The 24,333-nt window shown below is 21.4% G+C and overlaps 1 protein-coding gene across 4 annotated transcripts in view; it reads right to left on the minus strand.

Annotated features, from left to right (window-relative positions):
• Positions 1–579: 579 nt before the first annotated feature.
• LOC135958978 (inositol-trisphosphate 3-kinase B-like) overlaps positions 580–24,333 on the minus strand; it is a 59,362-nt gene continuing 35,608 nt past the window's right edge. For 2 of the 4 annotated variants that reach the window (XM_065509931.1, XM_065509928.1), the window contains exons 2-5: positions 3,098–3,347; positions 2,766–3,034; positions 2,589–2,699; positions 580–1,605 (exon numbers count right to left, since the gene is read on the minus strand). In XM_065509931.1, the coding sequence (XP_065366003.1) occupies positions 1,078–1,605; positions 2,589–2,699; positions 2,766–3,034; positions 3,098–3,347 (1,158 nt within the window). In that variant the 3' untranslated portion in view covers positions 580–1,077. Of the gene's footprint in view, positions 1,606–2,588; positions 2,700–2,765; positions 3,348–22,316; positions 22,706–24,333 lie in introns of those variants that run through there. The other 2 variants (XM_065509930.1, XM_065509929.1) reach the window with 2 other exon arrangements.

Here is a 24,333-nt window from a genome sequence, read left to right on the forward strand (position 1 = left end):
AGTAGAAGCAATAGACAGGACAAACCTACAAAAAAAAAACAGAAAAAATATCAAGAATACTTTGAAATTGTCATTAGTAGTTTTTATTTATTTTATTTAATATATAATTACTGCGGTGTAAAGCTAAAAACAATTCAAATTTGAAGGTTTTATTAAAAGCCTCTCCGATTTGTTCAATAACCCACTGTAATTTAATTGCGCCTAAATAGATGCAATAGTTTTTGCCTAAGTTAATGGTGAGCTTTAGAGAATTGCTGCAGCATGATTTCTTGTACATTTTTTTTATATTTTATGATTTTTTTGCATTTTTCTTTGAAATTACTACCTTATTAAACCATTTTGCCACTTATGAATACCAAAATTATGATTAAATTCAAGTTTTATTACTGCTTTCCAAAAAATATTGCAAAAAAAGCCACTGTAATTTAAAGGCGCCTTAATGGCTGCAATAGTTTTTATTTATTTCGTTCTCTAACCCTATTACCTTCAATTTTAGCATAAACACAAACCTTTTCATACACTGCCTTACCATTTTGTTTAATAAAGACAGAGTTCCCAAGAAATAAACAATTCCTTAACTTTTGCTTTTGTTTTAAAGTTAAAATTTTATATTTAATAATTTATTAGTATAATTTAAAATTTTTTTTTGTTTTAATTTTCTTATTTATTTATTTTAAGGAAAATTATCATTAATTTTAGAAATTATTTTAAAAATATTCTTGTTTAGAAACATTTAAAAATTTTAAACTAAAATTTAAATAAAAATACTAAGGAAATTATGTATTAGGACAAATTACAATAAACTAAACCTAAAAAAAAAATAAACTATAAACAAATAAAAATTAAAAATATTAAGAAATTATTAAAATTATTTACTTGTAAAAATAATAATATTAAAAAAAAACTAAAAGAAATAATAAATTACTAAATTTCAGTCTTTAAAGTGCTTAGAAATTGTTGTTTTGTTTTAACTTAATTAATTAAATATGTATTATTATGTTTGCTTTAAATCTTTTAAAAAAAAATATATTGTATATTTTAAATAAAATTAAAAAAAAAAATATATATAAAAATATTTTATATTTCTGCATGCTCCACATTATCCTCTTTATTATCTGCATTAACCTCTTGTTCTAATTTGTCTGTTTCGGTTAAAATTTGTTCTGGCTTGTGTTCTGCCCTTCCCTCAGCCTCTTCCTGCTCCAATTGTCTGTCTTTCTCCTCCATATTCGTTTCACTTATACTTCTTTTAGGCGACAGCGATGCCGGTGAGGAACCGGTGGAGGGAGTCAACGATGTGGAAGATGCTGTTGATGAATCTGTTATGGTATTAATTTCTATTTCCAATTCGGAAAATAAATCTATGAGATTATTAATGCCAATCAAATAGCCATCCTCATGATTGCCCACCTTCCAGGTGCTGGCATGATCAATGTAGTGATTTTCGGGCAATAGAACAGTTTTGGCAAAGTCTATCAGCCAGACATTGGCCTGCTTGCGATCGTGTACGAAGAGTAGAGAAGAACCGATAACTTCGTGACTACGAAAGAAGTCTGAACATTCGAGGGTGGCGCGAATAGCACGCAAACGTTGGATGTAACGGGCCTGAAATTATTTAAAAGGAAAGGAATATTTTAAGTTGTGGTAAACTGAACTAGAACCTGAGCTAGAACCTGAGCTAGAACCTAAACTAGAACCTGAACTAGAACCTGAACTAGAACCTGAGCTAGAACCTGAACTAGAACCTGAACTAGAACTGAACTAGAACTGAACTCGAACTGAACTAGAACTGAACTAGAACTGAACTAGAACTGAACTAGAACAGAACTAGAACAGAACTAGAACAGAACTAGAACAGAACTAGAACAGAACTAGAACTGAACTAGAACAGAACTAGAACAGAACTAGAACAGAACTAGAACAGAACTAGAACATAACTAGAACAGAACTAGAACAGAACTAGAACAGAACTAGAACAGAACTAGAACAGAACTAGAACAGAACTAGAACAGAACTAGAACAGAACTAGAACAGAACTAGAACAGAACTAGAACAGAACTAGAACAGAACTAGAACAGAACTAGAACAGAACTAGAACAGAACTAGAACAGAACTAGAACAGAACTAGAACAGAACTAGAACAGAACTAGAACAGAACTAGAACAGAACTAGAACAGAACTAGAACAGAACTAGAACAGAACTAGAACAGAACAGAACTAGAACAGAACTAGAACAGAACTAGAACAGAACTAGAACAGAACTAGAACTGAACTAGATCCAAAACTAGAACCTGAACTGGAACTGATAGTCTATATGAAATATCTCGTCTCTAGTCTCGTCTCTCCTCGTCTCTAGTCGTGCCTCTAGTCGTGCCTCTAGTCTCGTCTCTAGTCTTGTCTCTAGTCTTGTCTCTAGTCTCGTCTCTAGTTTCATATCTATTCTCGTATCTAGTCTCGTCTCTAGTCTTATTTCTAGTCTCAATTCTAGTCTCGTCTCTAGTCTAGTATGTATTTTCGTATCTAGTCTCGGTTTTAATCTCTTCTCTAGTCTCATCTTTACTGTAGTCTTTCTTATTCTTATCACTCACCATTGCATGTGGAAAACCACTTATAAACTCACGAAAAGCTGACTTGATTTGCTCACGGGATTTTGTTGTCTTAAAATCTTTTGAACTGGTGCCATCACTTTTCTTAATGCCCTGCAAAACAATAAACAAAATGATAAATAAATAAAATAGCATTTGAAATTCTGCTGCAAAACTCACCTCTATGCGAAAGCCCAAAGTGGCTGTGCTGGAAATGGTCTCACGCCAGACCATATAACGAGGCTTGGTTACACCCTTAGCCTTGTGCTCGTCTTCACTGGGAGCATTCGGATCGATTTGTATCATTTTCTCATACATATCTTTGCGCAGTTTAGGTTTCTCCTTGGCCTTTGACAGCTCCTCCTCCAAATAGGTGCGTACACCTATTTTGCAATCCATAACACAGGGTTGATAGAAATCACTTAATAAATCTTGGAGTTGCAGGTATACTGAAAGGAAGAAAACTAATTTTAGGTGCATATTTTTGTAGGTTTTGAAAAGAAAATACTTACACTCCCCATCTTCACTGGTTACTTGGCCCTTATATTCCGGCACATAGGGCCTTAAGACATCTTTCATTAGTATATGAAAACAATCCTCCTCCTTGGGACACAACTTCTTTAACACTGTACCCTGTTCGGGTCCTGCCTTGAAATTGCCCTGATGCCCGGCCAATTGAACCCAGGGATAGCGCTGCTTTTTGTAGGTTTGAAAGAAGGGAGTCCATTGTACTATATTGCGTATCTTACGCCAACCAGAGGGCTGTAAAAATCACATGGTAAACAAAAATGCATTTAGATTTTTTTTTTCCAATTTTTTTTTTTTTTGCTAGAAATTATAAATTCAAAATGTGTTTCCAATGATTGTTTTTGAGTTGTTGTTTCCTAACATAACAATAGATAAAATAAAAAGCACAGCAACTACAATAACAACAAAATCACAATACACAATGCATTGACGTCAATTCGAATAATGTAAACAGTGTAGACGTCGTCTTCATGTCTTTTATTTTGCCCCCAAAAAGCCAGTAAAACAAATGAGGAACAGATAAATGATCTTGTAGTAAAATGATCGTAGTAAAATTTACGCATTAACAATGAGCTAAGAAATTAAAATGGAATATTTTGAGACCATTAAAATTGTACAAGCAAAATTAATCGAATAAAAATTATCCAAAAAATTTAATCATATTGAAATAATCAGTAAATTTTCTATGAAAAGCTAAAAATATTCGCATAAAATTAATCGAATAAAATAAATTTTATTAACTTGTATTATTTAAAAGATTTTCTTAAAATGTATAAAAAATAATCGATTAAAATTAATCGAATAAAATTATTCGAATAAAATTATTCGATTAAAATTTTTCGAAAAATATAATTTTATAACGAAATTACCATCAAATTTATATATTTCGAACAATTTCCTACAAAAAGATAAAAATATTCGAATAATATTAGCAATAATAAACTTAATTAAATAATTTAAATAAAATTATTCGATTAAAATTTTTCGAATAAAATTATTCTTGTATAATTTAAAAGATTTTCTTAAAATGTATAAAAAATAATCGATTAAAATTAATCGAATAAAATTAGCCGAATAAAATTATTCGATTAAAATTTTTCGAAAAATATAATTTTATTACGAAACTACCATCAAATTTTTATAATTCGAACAATTTCCTACAAAAAGATAAAAATATTCGAATAATATTAGCAAGGTTTAAAGCTCAAATAAAAATATTCGAATAAAATAATCTTTATTAAATAATTTGAATAAAATTATTCGATTAAAATTTTTCGAATAAAATTATTCGATTAAAATTATTCGAATAAAATTATTCGAATAAAATTATTCGAAAAAAATAATTTTATTACGAATGGCCAATAAATTTAGATAACTCATACAATTTCATACAAAAATATAGAAATATTCGAATAATATTAACCGAATAAAAAATCTCGAATAAAATATTCGAATAAAAATATGTAATTCAATTAAGAAATTCAAATGATTTTCTTTAAATATATAAAAATTATTCGATAAAATGAATCGATTAAAATTAATCGAAATATTTAATTTTATTACGAAAATTAAATTTAGATAGTTCAAATAATTTCATACGAAAAGGTTAAAAATATTCGAATAATATTAATCGGATATAAAAAGTATAAATAATTCAAACGAATTCATGTAAACAAAGAAAAACCGGGTAAAAAAAAAATCTAATAAAATTATTCGAATAAAAATAATTCAATTAAATTTAAATAATTCAAAAGGTTTTCATTAAATATATAAAAATTAATCGATTAAAATTATTCGAATAAATTATTCAAAAATAATAGTTTTGTTAGGAAATTACCATTAAATTTAGGTAAATCCATCGAGTTCATATAAACAGAGAAAAATATTCGAATAATATCAACCGAGTAAAAAACTCGAATAAAATTATTCGAATAAAAATAATTTAATTAATAAATTTGCATTAAATTTTAATAATTCAAAAGATTTTCTTTAAATATATAAAAATTAATCGATTAAATTAATCGAATTGAATTATTCGATTAAAGTAATCGATGAAAATTATTCGAAAACTATTATTTTATTTCGAAATTCAAACGATATCATTAATGGAATAAAAAAACTCGAATTAAAAAATTCAATTAAGAAATTTTCGTTAAATTTTAATAATTCAAAAGATTTTGATTAAAAAAGAATAAATATATACAAATTAATCGATTAAAATTATTCGAAAAATATATTTTTTTTACGAAATTACCATTAAATATAGATAATTAAAACGATTTCATATAAACAAATCAAAATATTCAAAAATTAACAACCGAGTAAATTAACTCGAATAAAATTATTCGAATAAAAATAATTCAATTTAGAATTTGCATTAAATTTTAATAATTCAAATTTTTTTAAATATATAAAAATTAATCAATTAAAATTAATCGAATAAAATTATTCGAAAAATATAATTTTATTGCGAAATGAATTAGATATTCAATCGATTTCATATAAACCGATAAAAATATTCAAATACATAATATCAACCGGGTAAACAAAAAAATCAATAAGAATTGTATTCGATTAATTTTATCTGAATAATTTTATTCAAATAATTCTCTAAATTTAAAATAATGTTAATAAATTTTTTTTGTAAATATATAAAAATATTCGATCAAAATATAAAAAATATTTCTATTAAATTTAGAGAATTATACGAATATTATTCGGATAAAATTAATCGAATAAATTATTAGAGTAAAATGATTTTTTTTAGAAAAAATTATGTAATTTTAAGTAGACAAAAAATTCGATTAAAATTAATCGAATAATTTTACTCGAATAAAATCAATGAGATAAAAAAACATATGAAACTTATTTGAATTAATTAACTTAAAATTGAGAACATTCATAGAACCAAATTATACGAATAAAATTATTCGGAAAAAATTATTCGAATAAATTAATCGAATAAAATTATTCGATTAAATTAATCGAATAAAATATTTTTCTTAGAAAAAATTATGTAACTATAAGTAAACAAAAATATTCGATTAAAATTAATCGAATAATTTTACTCGAATAAAATCAATGATAAAAAAAATCAAAATTATTTGAATTAATTATTAATTAACAAAAAATTAAGAGAATTCATCGAACCAAATTATACGAATAAAATTATTCGGAAAAAATTATTCGAATAAATTAATCGAATAAAATATTTTTTTTAGAAAAAATTATGTAACAAAAAGTATACAAAAATATTTGATTAAAATTAATCGAATAATTTTACTCGAATAAAATCAATGATAAAAAAAATTAAAATTATTTGAATTAATTATTAATTAATAAAAAATTGAGAGAATTCATCGAACCAAATTATACGAATAAAATTATTCGGAAAAAATTATTCGAATAAATTAATCGAATAAAATTATTCGAATAATTAATCGAATAAAATATTTTTTTAGAAAAAATTATGTAACAAAAAGTATACAAAAATATTTGATTAAAATTAATCGAATAATTTTAGTCGAATAAAATCAATGATAAAAAAAATCAAAATTATTTGAATTAATTATTAATTAACAAAAAATTAAGAGAATTCATCGAACCAAATTATACGAATAAAATTATTCGGAAAAAATTATTCGAATAAATTAATCGAATAAAATTATTCGATTAAATTAATCGAATAAAATATTTTTTTTAGAAAAAATTATGTAACTATAAGTAAACAAAAATATTCGATTAAAATTAATCGAATAATTTTACTCGAATAAAATCAATGATAAAAAAAATAAAAATTATTGGAATTAATAATTAACAAAAAATTAAGAGAATTCATCAAACCAAATTATACGAATAAAATTATTCGGATAAAATTATTCGGATAAAATATTTTTCTCAGAAAAAATTATGTAACTTCATATTTTTTCACCGTTTTAAACAATTTTACAAACAAATGCTGATGGAAACTTTTTATAGCAGATTTTTATGTTCAGTATTACAAAAATTCCCATTAAAATTCCTTAAATACTTTATAGACAACAAAATAACTCGAGTTATTGTGTGATATGATATAATTTTGCATAAATTTAAAACAAATTTTTTTAAATTTTGTTTAATAAATTCTAAGTGACGCTAAAAAAAACACTCCTCTATTTTGTTTCAATTACTGCTAGCAACAACAAAATTTTTTTGAGGCGTGAAATCACATACAGACCTTTTTAACATGGAAAATATTTCAGAAAATTATATTAAATCAGCAGCCCCAGTAACGGCCACAAAAACAGTATCAACTATTATTTAACAAATGTATTTAAAAATTTAACTAGACAAGTCATTTGGCGGTTTATACGCAGCAGGCCAGATACAATTTAGAATTCATAAAAAGCTTTAAATTTGCCGTATAAACACAAACGACCACCTTTGGCGTGAGTTTTTTGTTTTTTTTTCTTTTTGTATTCAAACGTTTTTGGTGCATAAATTTGCCAACTTCTAAGCCAAATTGGTATGATTGTTAGAGCATTCTCATAGCCATAATAATAATTATTTGAGTTTGGTAAACAATTAAACACAGGGAATAGTTTTTAACAGTTTTAGAGAGGACGTGATTGGAATTGAAAATCTCAATTTTGTTAACAAAAAGTGCTTGGTAATGGTATCATGATGTGTTTGCACAAAATTTAGTTTAATTTGAGGCAGTCAATTAGTTTATTAAATGCTAAAATTAAATTGTAGACGAATAATTTTATTTAGTTAATTTTTGAACGAATAATGTTTATTTTAAGAAATTTTGTGATGTATTTCATTAACATAATTAAATTTTTAAAATGAGATAAAATCAACGAATAAAAAGTATTCGAATAATTTTATTCAAATATTTTGAATGTAATTTTTCGAATTAAGTTGATTTTGTCCAAACATTTTAGCGAATAATTTTACTCAGTCCATTTTAATCGAATATTTTTATATATATTTTTTAGAAAATTTTGTTATACATTTCCTTCTAATAACAATTTTTTTTTAATAAGTTAAAAATAAAAAAAAATATTCGAATAATTTTATTCGACTCTTTTATTCGGCTAATTTTATTCGAATATTTTTATTTATTCAAAGAAAATCTTCTAAATTCTCTTAATTGAATGCAATTTTACGAATTAAATTTATTTTTTCCAAACATTTTAATGAATAATTTTACTCGGTCAATTTTAATCGAATATTTTTTTTTAGAAAATTTTGTTATAAATTTCCTTTTATTTTGTTTTTATTGTTTTAAAAATTAGTTAAAATTAAAAAATATATTCGAATAATTTTAGTCGTATATGTACTTAAAAATACATTATTTTTTCTGAAAAAAAATTTTTACTCGAATAATTTATTCGAATAATTTTATTCATATAATTTGTTTCCATGAATTCTCACAATTTTATGTTAATTTTTTAATTCAAATAATTTTAATATATTTTATTATCTCATTGTTTTTATTCGGGTAAAATTATTCGGTTAATTTTAATCGAATATTTTTTTATATATTTCCTTTTAATAAAAATTGTTTTTAAAAATCAGTTGAAATAAAAAAAAATATTCGAATAATTTCTCCGAATAATTTGGTTCGATGAATTCTCTCAATTTTATGTTAATTTCTTAATTCAAATAATATTGATATATTTTTTATCTCATTGATTTTATTTGGGTAAAATTATTCGGTTAATTTTAATCGATTATTTAATTTAAAGTTACATAATTTTTTCGGAAAAAATATTTTACTCGAATAATTTATTCGAATAATTTTATCCGAATAATTTTATTCGTATAATTTAGTTCGCTGAGTACTCTCAATTTTATGTTTATTTATTAATTCAAATAATTTTGGTACATTTTCTTAACTCATTGATTTTATTCGGGTAAAATTATTCGGTTAATTTTAATCGAATATTTTTTAGAACATTTTGTTGAATAATATTTTTCTTTTTAAATCAGTTAAAATTAAAAAAAAATATTCGAATAATTTTATACGAGTAATTTTAATCGAATAATTTTTTTAATAAAAAAGTTGTTGGTTTTCTAGGTTTAATATTATATTTTAATTAATTGTTTTTAAAAATCAGTTAAAATTAAAAAAAAAAATATTCGAATAATTTCTGCGAATAATTTGGTTCGATGAATTTTCTCAATTTTATGTTAATTTCTTAATTCAAATAATTTTGATATATTTTGTATCTTATTGATTTTATTCGGGTAAAATTATTCGGTTAATTTTAATCGATTATTTAATTTAAAGTTACATAATTTTTTCGGAAAAAATATTTTACTCGAATAATTTATTCGAATAATTTTATCCGAATAATTTTATTCGTATAATTTTGTTAGATGAATTCTCTCAATTTTATGTTAATTACTTAATTCAAATAATTTTGATACATTTTCTTAACTCATTGATTGTATTCAGGTAAAATTATTCGGTAAATTTTAATAGAATATTTTTTAGAACATTTTGTTGAATAATATTTTTCTTTCTAAATCAGTTAAAATTAAAAAAAAATATTCGAATAATTTTATTCGAGTAATTTTAATCGAATAATTTTTTTAATAAAAAAGTTTTTGGTTTTCTAGGTTTAATATTATATTTGAAGTGAAAACTTTTTTTCGAATAATTTTATTCGGTTAATATTAATCGAATATTTTTACTTATTTTGAAAAGAATTTTTTAATTTTCTAAATTTAATATACTAAATTTCTTTCTTAATAAAATATTTTTTGCGAAAAAATTTATTCGATTAATTTTACTCGGTTATTTTAATATAATATTTTTCTTAGTTTTTAGTACATTTTTTTCTTATTTATTTCTACAAATCCCAAAAAATTTTCCGAATATTTTTATTCGAATAATCTTAACCGGTTAAATTTAATCGAATAATAAAAAAAAACAAATTAGTTTGTTTTTTAGTTTTAATATTATATTTTAAATGAAAACTTTTTTTCGAATAAATTTATTCGGTTAATTTTAATCGAATATTTTCACTTATTTTAAAAAAATTCTTTGATTTCCTAAATATAATATAAATTTCTTAATAAAATATTTTTTTCGAATAAATTTATTCGATTAATTTTACTCGGTTATTTTAATCGAATAATTTTTAGAAAAATTTTTTCTTACTTATTTTTACAAATCCCAAAAAATGTTCCGAATATTTTTATTCGAGTAATCTTAACCGGTTGAATTTAATCGAATAATAAAAAAACTAATTTGTTTGTTTTTTTAGGTTTAATATTAGATTTCAAGAGAAAACTGTTTTCGAATAATTTTATTCGAGTAATTTTAATCGAATATATTTACTTATTTTAAAAAAATTTTTTTAATTTTCTAAATTTAATATACTAAATTTCTGTCTTAATAAAATATTTTTTTCCGAATAAATTTATTCGATTAATTTTACTCGGTTATTTTAATCGAATATTTTTTATTAATTTTTAGAATATTTCTTTCTTATTTATTTTTACAAATCCCAAAAAATGTTCCGAATATTTTTATTCGAATAATCTTTAGCGATTAAATTTAATAGAATAATAAAAAATAACAAATTTGTTTGTTTTTTTAGGTTTAATATTAGATTTTAAGAGAAAACTGTTTTCGAATAATTTTATTCGAGTAAAATTACTCGAATATTTTCGAATATTTTTATTTATGTATATGAAAATTATTTTTTTATTTCCTAAATTTAATATAAATTTCTTAATAAAATATTTTTTTCGAATAAATTTATTCGATTAATTTTACTCGGTTATTTTAATCGAATAATTTTTATTATTTTTTTTTATTTATTTCCACATTTTCAAGAAAAAAATTATCCAAATATTTTTATTCGAATAATTTTAACCGGCTAAATTTAATCGAATAATAAAAATATGTGGAAGTATTATTGAGTTTGCTAGATTTTGTATTATATTTTCAATTTAAAAGGTTTTCGAATAATTTTATCCGAATAATTTTAGTCGGTTAAATTTAATGCAGATTCAGTACTGCCGAATCAAATCTTTTTTGTGCTCTATAGCACATTTTTTTTAGCTAAACAAACATCTTGTTTAAATTTGTTTTTACATGTATCAGCCTCATTTTTCCAATTTGATTTACTAACGTGTATTTTGTTAATTTTACAACATTTTTATTTAACTTTTTGTTTTTCATATGAATTGACAAATTTAGTTGAAATTTTTGTTTAAGTTTAAAGTGTGTTTAATGCCATGTTTGTAGTATTTAGCATGTTTTAGCTTGTTTTTGTTTTAAAAAGCCAAGATTAGAAACCCACAAAAATTAAAAAAAAAAAACTTGATATGATTGTAATACATTTACTAGTACCACAACTGGCACGTGCTGGTATTTAAGCAATCAAACACCTTATAAATTGTAATACGACATTCAATACTTTTCGAATTTGGAAAACTTGTTTAATTTTTTTTGAATTTTCTTAGTAAGAAAATTAAAAGATCAAATAACTAAATTAATTGAGATTAAATTGCCAAATTTATCTAAAATTTACAGAATTTTTTTGAGGAGCGGTGAACGAGAAAAAAATCTCAGAAAATGTTTGGATTAAAAATCAAATCAAATTTTGTAATTTTTCTTATTTCATTAATTTCAACACTTTCTTTTCATAGCTGGTTGTAATAAAAAATCTTCTCTTACTACATTTCTTTTTATAAAACCACAAAGACCCTGAACTTGACTAATCAATTGAGAAAAATCATACATTCCGAGGCTTATTGTGCACACAATCATCACATTGATACTCCCACACGAATGACTCTTACGAACAAAAAAAAATATATTAATTCCAACATTTAAATTAAATATGATCGACGTCATTCAGAAATGAAATCATGCAACAGCAGTTTAAAAAGCAAAAAAAAAAAACATCAAGAGGAGAAACAGAGTGTCAGACACTTCAGCTCCTACAACGTGATATTGTACAATTAACACACTTTATTAACTGAGAGATGAACAAACAAATTTGAACAGAAAACAATATAACAGCCAATACTCAGTGTTAAATTCTATTAAACAATTTAAATTATTATTTTCTTTTTTGTTCTTTAGAGTCAATTGAAATAATAGACAGAACAAAAACCATACATACATTTGCTACTTGAAGATTAATAAAGATGAATAGAAACTTGACTTATTTAAGAAGCTGGAGAATGAAAAGCAGACAGCCCACGCTTTAAGCTGAAAATTCCTTATTTTATTAAAATAAATGTGTGCACTATGGGGTATTTTGATTTTATGATTGAAAATTATGATTTATGGAAGTATGCTAAAATTTTCATAATATAAATTTTATCGAATATTATTCGATTAATTTTATTCGAATAATATTAATCGATTAGTTTAAGTATGCTAAAATTTTCTTCATATAATTTTTATCGAATATTATTCGATTAATTTTATTCGAATAATATTAATCGACTAATTTTAATCGAATAATATTCATCGACTTATTTTGTTCGGATAATTTCGAATTCAATATTATTCGAATAATTTTATTCGATTAAATTAATTATATTTATTTTATTCGAATAATATTATTCGATAAATTTTATTCGAATAATATTATTCGATAAATTTTATTCGAATAATAATATTCGATTAATTTTATTCGAATAATAATATTCGATTAATTTAATTCGAATAGTAATATTATTCGATTAATTTAATTCGAATAACATTTTTCGAATAATTTAATTCAAATAATATTATTAGATTAAATTAATCCGAATAATATCATTCAATTAATTTAATCGAATAATATTAATATTATTCGAATATGTAATTTTATTCGATTAATTTAATAATATTTGTTTTATTCGAATAATATTATTCGATTAATTTAATTATATTTATTTTATTCGAATAATATTATTCGATTAATTTAATTCGAATAACATTTTTTGAATAATTTAATTCGAATAATATTATTCGATTACTCTAATTATATTTATTTTATTCGAATAATATTATTCGATTAATTTAATTCGAATAACGTTTTTTGAATAATTTAAATCGAATAATATTATTAGATTAATTTAATCCGAATAATATCATTAAATTAATTCTATTCGAGTAATATTAATCGAACTGTATTATTCGAGTAATATTAATCGAACTGTATTATTCGAGTAATATTATTCGAATAATATTATTCGATTAATTTAATTCTATTTATTTTAATCCGTTAATATTATTTGATTAATTTTATTCGAATATTATTCCAATTTTATTATTGGATTAACTTAATCAAAATAATATTCGATTAATTTAATTCGAATAATATTAAGCGTATAATATTATTCGATTAATTTTATTCGAATAATATTAATCGACTAATTTTATTCGAATAATATTCAACAACTATTTTTGTTCGAATTAATTGGAATTCAATTAATTCAATTAAATATTTTTCATTCGATTAACATTATTCGTACAATATTATTCGAATAAATTTATTCGATTAATTTAATTATATTTATTTTATTCGAAAAATATTATTCGATTAATTTTATTTGAATAATAATATTCGATTAATTTTATTCGAATAATATTATTCGATTAATTTTATTCGAATAATATTATTCGATTAATTTTATTCGAATAATATTATTCGATAAATTTTATTTGAATAATAATATTCGATTAATTAAATTCGAATAATATTATTCGATTCAATTTAATAGAATAATATTATTCGAATAAAATTAATCGAAGAATATTTTAATAAAATAAATAGAATTAAATTAATCGAATAATATTATTCGAATAAAATTAATCTAATAATATTATTCGAATAAAATTAATCGATTAATATTATTCGAATAAAATTAATCGAATAATATTATTCGAATAAAATTAATCGAATAAAATTAATCGAAGAATATTTTAATAAAATAAATAGAATTAAATTAATCGAATATTTTTCGAATAATATTATTAGATTAATTTAATCCGAATAATATTATTCAATTAATTTTATTCGAATAAATCGAATTATACTATTCGAGTAATATTATTCGAATAATATTATTCGATTAATTTAATTCTATTTATTTTATTAAAATATTCTTCGATTAATTTTATTCGAATAATATTATTCGATTAATTTTATTCGAATAATATTATTCGATTAATTTTATTCGAATAATATTATTCGATTAATTTTATTCGAATAATATTATTCGATTAATTTCATTCTATTTATTTTATTAAAATATTCTTCGATTAATTTTATTCGAATAATATTATTCGATTAATTTTATTCGAATAATATTATTCGATTAATTTTATTCGAATAATATTATTCAATTAATTTTATTCGAATAATATTATTCGAATTTCATTATTAGATTAATTTAATCAAAATAATGTTATTCGATTAATTTTATTCGAATAATATTATTCGATTAATTTTATTCGAATAATATTAATCGATTAATTTTATTCGAATAATATTATTCGATTAATTTTATTCGAATAATATTATTAGAATGAAATTTATCGAATAATGTCATTCGAATAATCGAATAATATTATTCTAATACTATACGAATAAAATTAATCAAACATTCTAAACAAAATTAATCAAATAACTTTATCCGAATTAAATTAATCGAATAATATTATACGAATATTCGAATAACATTATTTAATATTCAAATAACATTATTCTATATTTATTCGAATAACATTTTCATTCAAATATTATTATTCGATTAATTTAACTAATAATATTATTCGATTAATTTAACGAATAATATTATTCGATTATTTTTCATTCGAATAATATTGCACGATTAATTTCATTCGAATAATATTATTCGATTAATTTTATTCGATCAATATTATTCGATTAATTTTATTTTAATCGTATAATTCGGTTAATTTAATACAAATAATTTTTTTTATTTCAAAAAAAATTTTTTTTGAAAAAATATTTCCGAATAATTTAACTGGTTTATTTTATTCGATTATTTTTTTTTTTCATTTTCAGAAAATATTCTAAAATCTCCAAATTTTATGTAATATTTTAAGAAATTTAATTTTTTTGAAAATTTTTATACGAATAATTTTACCCGGTTCATTTTATTCGAATACTTTTTTAAGAAAATCTAATAAATTTTTAAAATTTAATATTTATTTATTAATTAGCCGAAAAAATATTTTATTCGAATAATTATAACCGAATAATTTTTAAAAGTTAATTTTATTCGAATATTTTTAGTTGTTTAAATAAAATATTTGGAGTTATTTTAATATCAGCCCAATTATGAATAAAAACTCCCCGGGAGTTTTTTCCCTTTTCTCATTTTTCATTTAGTATTAATATCTTAAAGAAACTTTTTATTTGTAGAATAATTTTACCCGATTAATTTTATTCGAATACTTCTTTCATAATTTAAAGAAAGTCTTCTTAATGCTTAAAATTTAATTTTGTTTTTAATTTAAATTATAATTTTGCACAATTTTATTTGAAAAATTAATTTATTCGAATTATTATATCCGAATAATTTTAATCGGTTCATTTTATTTGCATATATTTTAGGAAAGTCTTCAAAATTCTAAAAAAATTTGGGTTAATTTATTCAAAAAATTGGTTTTTGAAAAAAAAGTATTCGAATAATTTTAATCGATTAATTTTATTCGAATATTTTTTTTGAATTTTTTTAAGAAAATTCCCAAAAAATTTTAAAATTTGTAATGTAATAATTCATTTATAAACTTTATGTAATTAAGTTAATCTTTTATTGTATCTCTTTGCATATTTTGATTTAATTCTTATTTGATTGTAGCTCTTTTTTAATTCGCCTAACCCAATTTTATTTAAATTTTCCTCATAAAAATACTATATATAAAGAAAATTTGCATAAGTTGTGCAAAAAGCGGTGGCGTTTACATATTTTTTTTTACAAATCCATAAAAAAAACTAAGTAAAAAACCCCGCTTATAAATATTTTTACAAACAATTTAATTCACTTGGTTATTTGTTGTAGTCTATTTGTTGTTGTTGCTGCTGTCGACATTGTTGTTGTAGCTGGTAATATCATTTAGTTTTACATTTCAGTTTATTGAAATTGACACAGTAAATGGTTTGTGTCAAATAGTTTGTAGACAATTGTCAAATGCAGCAACAACATGAACCACATACAGAAAAAAAACTAAATAAAACATGCATAGAACTCATGCAAATGATTGGAGGGGAACAGTGGCTAAAAGGAGACAAATTAAGCATAAAAAATTTAAAAAGTAAAGAATGAATATAGTGAGTCTATAGGATTATTCGTTTAATTTTAATCGATTATTATTATGTGCAACATTTTCTTTACTTGAATATTATGAACTCACATTAATTTTTGAATTTCTGAAAAAAAATCGATTAAAATTATTCGAATAAAATTATTCGGATAAAATTATTCGAATAAAATTATCCGAATACCATAAATTTCATTGGAATAATTGTATGCGCACAATTAGTTTTAACAATGCCAGTAATTTTATTCGATTAATACCACACGGATAATTTTGTTCGCACAATTTTAGTTTTATTCGAATAATTTCAAGCGAATAAAATTATTCGGATAATTTTTACCCGAATAATTTTATTATATCTGAATAAATTTATTCGCATAATTTCAGTTTTATACGAATAATTTCATACGAATAATTTTATTCAAATAATTTTATTCGATTAGTTTTATTCGAATTTTTCATAAAAATCGTTTTATTCGAATAATCTCATAAGAATAATTTTATTCGAATAATATTATGTATTCGAATAATTTTTTCGAATCATGGAACTTAGATAATTTCATACGAATAATTTTATTCGAATAATATTAATCGAATAATTTTATCCGAATAGATTTATACGAAAAATTACATGTGAGTAATTTAATTGCAATAGTTTTATTCGAATTATTTAATGCAGATAATTTTATTAATACGAATAATTTTATTCGGATAATTTCATGTGAATAATTTTGTTTTAGATATATTTTAACAGAATAAAATTACTCATTATTTATTCGATTAATAAAACACGCATAATTTTGTTCGCATAATTTTAGATTTATTCGAATAATTTCAAGCGAATAAAATTATTCGGATAATTTTTACCCGAATAATTTTATTATATCTGAATAATTTTATTCGCATAATTTCAGTTTTATACAAATAATTTCATACGAACAATGTTATTCGAATAATTTTAACCGAATAGATTTATTCAAATACTTTCATGCGAATAATTTCATTGTAATAGATTTATTTGAATTATTTAATGCAAATAATTTTATTCGATAAATACCATACGAATAATTCTGTTTAGTTTTATTCGAAAAATTTCATGGGAATAAAATTATTCCGATAATTTTGTTGGAAAATTTTAAATCAGATAATTTTATACGAATAATTACCCGAATAAATTGATTTTTATTCGCATGAAATTATTCGGATAATTTTGTTGGACAAATTTTAATTATGTAATTTATCCGATTGATTTTAATCGAATAATTTTATCCGAATAGTTTTCTTCGAATAATTTTAGTGGAATGTTTTTATTCGTATTATTAAATGCAAATAATTTTATTCGATTAATACCATACGAATAATTTTATTCGCACAAATTAAGTTTTATTCGAATAATAGAATCATTTAAATTAGATTATTTTATAGAAAAAATTTCACTCGAATAATTTTATTCGAATAAATTTAATTTTGTTCGAATAATTTTCTGCGAATAATATTATTCAGATAATTTTGTTGGAAAATTTTAAATTAGATAATTTTATACGAATAATTTTTTAATTATTTTAATAATTTTAATGGAGAAATTTAAATTATTAATTTTATCCGAATAATTTCCTTCGAATAACTTTAGTCGAATTATTAAATGCAAATAATTTTATTCGATAATTTTTTTCTAATCATGGCCTTAGATAATTTTATACGAATAATTTTATTCGCATAATTTTAATTTTATTCGAATAATTTCTTGCGAATAATATTATTCTGATAATTTTGTTGGAATAATTTTATCCGAATAATTTTATTCGAATAATTTTATCCGAATAATTTTATTCGAATAATTTTAATTTTGTTCGAATAATTTCCTGCGAATAATATTATTCAGAAAATTTTGTTGGAAAATTTTAAATTAGATAATTTTATACGAATAATTTTATTTTATCCGAATAATTAATAAAATTATTCGGATAATTTTGTTGGAGAAATTTAATTTATAAAATTTTATCCGAATGATTTTAATAGAATAATTTTATCCGAATACATAGTTTTCTTCGAATAATTTTAGTGGAATGGTTTTATTCGAATTATTTAATGAAAATAATTTTATTCGATAATTTTTTTCTAATCATGGACCTTAGATAATTTTATACGAATAATTTTATTCGCATAATTTTAATTTTATTCGAATAATTTCTTGCGAATAATATAATTTTTATAATTTTGTTGGAAAAATTTAAATTAGATAATTTTAGCCGAATAATTTTATCCGAATAATTTTATTCGAATAATTTTTTTTTTATTTTTTCACAACTTAACCATTTTTAATTCAGAAAATTGTTTTATACCAAGTTCTCTACAAATATTTTTGTTTCTTTTTAGATTCCTACATTGAACCCACTGTCCCTAAGTCATTTACATAGCAATTTTATCTATTATTTGTATAGCCTATTTCATAGATCACAATGTTTTCTTTTAATTTTTTTTATTTTCATATAAATAAATGTGCGTTATAACTTTTAATAAAAAACTGGGTCTTCTTTACAATCTCTTACAATTAATTTACTGCACTAAATCAACACTGTAGGCAAATAGCTGAGCAAATAGTAATAAAGAAAAGACTTTATTTATAATACTTACTACTGAATTTATGAAAATTTATCAAATACCTGCAAATAAACAAAATAATAAAATTATAATAAATTTTAATAAAAATTATTTAAATAATATAAATATTACATATTAGCACACGAGTTTCACATTCATTTAAATATTAATTGTTTGTATAAATGTATTTTTACTTTTGGGATTTAATTTATTACAAGTCATTAACCTTTTTTCATTTATAATAATATGTATTCATTAATAAATAAAATAATCTGCCTGGTTTTGTAGTTCTATATATGTATTAATATCAAGTATTTCCACGTGTGTCCCATATTTCGTTTAAAATTATTTATTAATTTTTAATTAATGACATTTAAAATAATCATATTTAAAATTTTAGTCTTTATGATAGCCGCCATATTTTTTTTTCAGTTTAAATCAGTTTATATAAATGTTGATTTAAAACAAAAACACTTGTTAATAATGTGTTTTTTTGGCAAATAATTTATATTTAAATGGTTTTGTAAAAAGGTTTGGTATTTCCGCTTGATATGCAAAACAAAAAAACGTTTTGGATAAAATGAATTTATGAGATTAAAATGCAATTGACATAAATTATCCAAAAAGGAAAACAAATGTTTAAGTTAATCTCTAAATAAAATTCTAGAGAGAAACAAATTGAAATTATGTGAACATTTATATCACAAAACTGATTACTCGAGTAACCGATGAAAAGTAATTTACATAGAATTTTTCCTATCAAATTATCTATTTCAAAGGATTCGCAGGAACTTATTCGAATTAAATAATTCGAATAAAACCATTTCAATAAAATTAAAAAAAAATTATTCGATTAAAATTATTCGGATAACATTTTTGTTATTTAAATTTAAATGATTTCAACAAAATTATCCAAATAATATTATTTGAATAAAATTAAAATTAGGCGAATAAAATTATTCGCATGGTGTTAATCGAATAAAATTATTTGCATAAAATAATTCGAATAAAATCATTTCAATAAAATTAAAAAAAAATTATTCGATTAAAATTATTCGAATAAAATTAATCGGATAAAATTTTTGCTATAAAATTATCTAATTTAAATGATTCCAACAAAATTATCCAAATAATATTATTCGTATGAAATTATTCGAATACATATGTACATAACACTAAAATTATGAAAATAAAATTATTCGCATGGTGTTAATCGAATAAAATTATTTGCATAAAATAATTCGAATAAAACCATTTCAATAAAATTAAAAAAAAATTATTCGATTAAAATTATTCGAATAAAATTATTCGGATAAAATTGTTTCTACAAAATCATTAAATTTAAATGATTCCAACAAAACTATCCAAATAATATTATTCGCATGAAATTAATCGAATAAAAAAAAGTTATGCATTTAAAATTCGTATGGTATTAATCGATTAAAATCATTCGGAAAAAAGTATACAACTGTATACAAAAGTATACAAATTATTCGAATAAAATTATTCGGATAAAATTTTTGTTATAAAATTATCTAATTTAAATGATTCCGACATATTTATCCAAATATTATTATTCGAATAAAATTAAAATTATTCGTATAAAATTATTTTATTAAAATCATTCGGATAAAATTATTCTTTTAAAATCATTCGGATAAAATTATTCGTATACAACTGTGAAAAAGTAAAAAAAAATGCGAATAAAATTATTCGGATAAAATTTTTGTTATAAAATTATCTAATTTAAATGATTCCGACAAATTTATCCAAATATTATTATTCGCAAGAAATTATTCGAATAAAATTAAAATTAGGCGAATAAAATTGTGTTAATCGAATAAAATTATTTGCATTACTGAAGTCGAATAAAACCATTTCAATAAATTAAAAAAAAAATTATTCGATTAAAATTATTCGGATAAAATTATTCAAATAAAATTATTCGGATAAATTTTTTGCTAAAAAATTATATAATTGAAATGATTCTAACAAAATTATCCAAACAATATTATTCGTATGAAATTATTCGAATACATAACACTAAAATTATGAAAATAAAATTATTCGCATAGTATTAATAGACTAAAATTATTTGCATTACTTAATTCGAATAAAACAATTCCAATAAAATGATGCACATAAAATTATTTGAATAAAATAATTCGGATAAAATTATTCGAATAAAATTATTCGGATAAAATTTTTGTTATAAAATTATCTAATTTAAATGATTCCCACAAAATTATCCAAATAATATTAATCGCATGAAATTATTCGAATAAAAATAAAATTATGCGAATAAAATTCGAATATCCGAATCGATTAAAACCATTCGGTTAAAATTATTCGTATACAAATGTGAAAAAATAAAAAAAAAAAATTGCAGCAAACATTTTATCCGAATAATTTAATTCGAATAATTTTATCCGAATTATTTTATTCGATATTTTTTTTATTTTTTCACAGTTGTATACGAATAATTTTATCCGAATGATTTTAATCGAATAATTTTATCCGAATGATTTTATTCGAATACATAATTTTTTCCGAATAAAATTCGCATATCCGAATTATTTTATTTATTTCGGTTAAAATTAATCGTATACAAATGTGAAAAAAATAAAAAAAAATTTCGAATAAAATTATTCGGAAAAAATTATGTATTCGAATAAAATCATTCGGATAAAATTATTCGATTAAAATCATTCGGATAAAATTATTCGTATAAACTGAGAAAAAATAAAAAAAAAACGAATAAAATTATTCGGATAAAATTATTCGAATAAAATTATTCGGATAAAATAAAATTCGTATATTATTATTATATGCATTAAATAATTCCAATAAAATTATTCGCACAAATTATTCGGATAAAATGTTTGCTATAAAATTGTACAAATTTTTGAAGCATAAATTCCCCATTAACGATTTAAACAAAAGCCGAATAATCGAGTAACTCTCAATTTTTTACACCTTGTATTAATTTCTGTATTGAAATATTTATTTTAAAAATTCCTTAAGCAATCTAATCCGCCTTTTTTATTGCTTTTTCTTATCAAAGTCCTTCATCACTTGCCAGTGACTGTGACGTCAATGTTGGTGATGCAGTGTTAAACAGCCATGAAGTTAATCACAAATTTACACCCTGTTTGCAACAGTTTACACATTTAATTTGCATTTATATGCTAAATTGATAGAAACTCACAAATGTTCACACAATCAAATATTGAAATCAAATTCAAATGATGGGCTGGTTGGTGATTTGTTTTGATTTCTCAGATATCAATTGTATTTTGGAGTATTTTTACCTTTGAGTCTTCAACGTAAATTTCACAGGTATGTGTCGATGATGATGTAGTTGTTGTAGTTGTGGTAGTTGTTTCTGATGATGAGGTTATTAGCACCGTTTGGTTTATTGATAACGAGGGAGGGGTTTTAGCAGCAGCTGCTGCTAAGGGTATTGTTGTGTTTGAGGTTGATGATGATGATGGATTGACTACATATTTGCCATGACTTCTAAAACGTTTGCGTACAAATGTGAAAGAGGCAAAACAATTATGCGTTTGAAACTCCGTAAATGGGGTAAAATTTTGAAATAAGGTGGAATTTGTAAAAGACATTTAAGTCACACAAAATTTAACACATGTTTTTTGGAAAATATTTAACGAAATTTTTTAAAACATTTTTTTGTATTTTTGTTATAAACAATTCTTTCAAATGTTATTTTCTTGTTTAAATAGCAAGCGTTTTATTTTAAATATAAAATTTTTCCCATTTTACTTCAAACACCGAACGTTTAATACTGAATACCAGTTGTTTAGTTTTTTTTTAACAAACAATGAATTCTACTATTTTGTTGTTATTGTTGTTGTTGGTTTTTTTTTTTTTTTTAATTTAATAAAAAATTATGATTGTTTTAATTATAATATTCATTTCTTGGCAGCAGCAACAACAACAACAACAGCAAAAACAACTATTCAAAAAAATAAAAATATAAAATAGAAAAAAAAAAACTTGAAAATTCTTCTGACTGTGTGTAATTTCATTCATTCGTTCATTCATTTACTCAGTTAGTTTTTATGACGCTGTTGGAAAATGTTATTTGAAATGACGTCTCTAATGTAAAACTGTCATGGCTGATAACACACAACGTAAAATGTCATAAATACTGTCAAAACCGCATTTAAATGTGAGCGTATGTGAGTGATTTATGCCACTGCGCAGGGGCAGATGAGTATGATAAGTACGTTTATAAGGCGTTTCGAATTAAATTAAGTTACCACTATAAAAATAATGGGATTTTTCTCTATTAAATTCCAGGAATTATACAAACTATAGTTGCGAAAAAAAACCAGGGAAATATAAAAATTCATTAAAAACAATTTTAAAACCACAAAGAAAAATTCCCAAAATTATGGCATATGACTAATTGCTTTTCAATATCTAAACATTTTTGACAATTTCAGCAAAACAAAATAAATGATAAATCTCATTAAGTGATTTCAAATTTTTTTTTTAATATTTATGGGTTTTTGAATAATTCAAATAAACGATTCATCGAATACTTAATTATTCGAATAATCGATTATTCATTTTTTTTAAATTTTTTAACACTTTTTCCACAATTGAGGCTTCATTTAATAAACGCTCATTCGAATAATCGAATAACAAATAAATCAAATAACAGATTATTCGAATAATCGATTAAAATGTGAAAAACTAAAAAAAAATTCGAATAAAATTATTCGTATACATATTTATCTACATAATTGAATAATTTTAATGTGAAAAAATAAAAAAAAAAAACGAAAATCATTCGGATAAAATTATTTGATTAAAATTATTCGTATACAACTGTGAAACAATAAAAAAAATCGAATAAAATTATTCGAATAAAATTATTCGGATAAAATTATTCGAATAAAATTATTTGGATACAATTTTTGCTATAAAATATCTAATTTAAATGATTCCAACAAAATTATCCAAATATTATTATTCGCATGAAATTATTCGAATAATATTAAAATTATTAAATAAAATTATTAGCATAAAATAATTCGAATAAAACCATTTCAATAAAATTAAAAAAAAAAATTATTCGGATAAAATTATTCGAATAAAATTATTCGAATAAAATTAATCGGATAAAATTTTTGCTATAAAATATCTAATTTAAATGATTCCAACATAATTATCCAAATATTTTTATACGCATGAAATTATTCGAATAAAATTAAAATTATTAAATAAAATTATTTGCATAAAATAATTCGAATAAAACCATTTCAATAAAATTAAAAAAAAAAATTATTCGGATAAAAT

The sequence above is a fragment of the Calliphora vicina genome, chromosome 4 (genome assembly GCF_958450345.1).
Source record: "Calliphora vicina chromosome 4, idCalVici1.1, whole genome shotgun sequence".
In the NCBI taxonomy this organism is placed as follows: Eukaryota; Metazoa; Arthropoda; class Insecta; order Diptera; family Calliphoridae; genus Calliphora; species Calliphora vicina.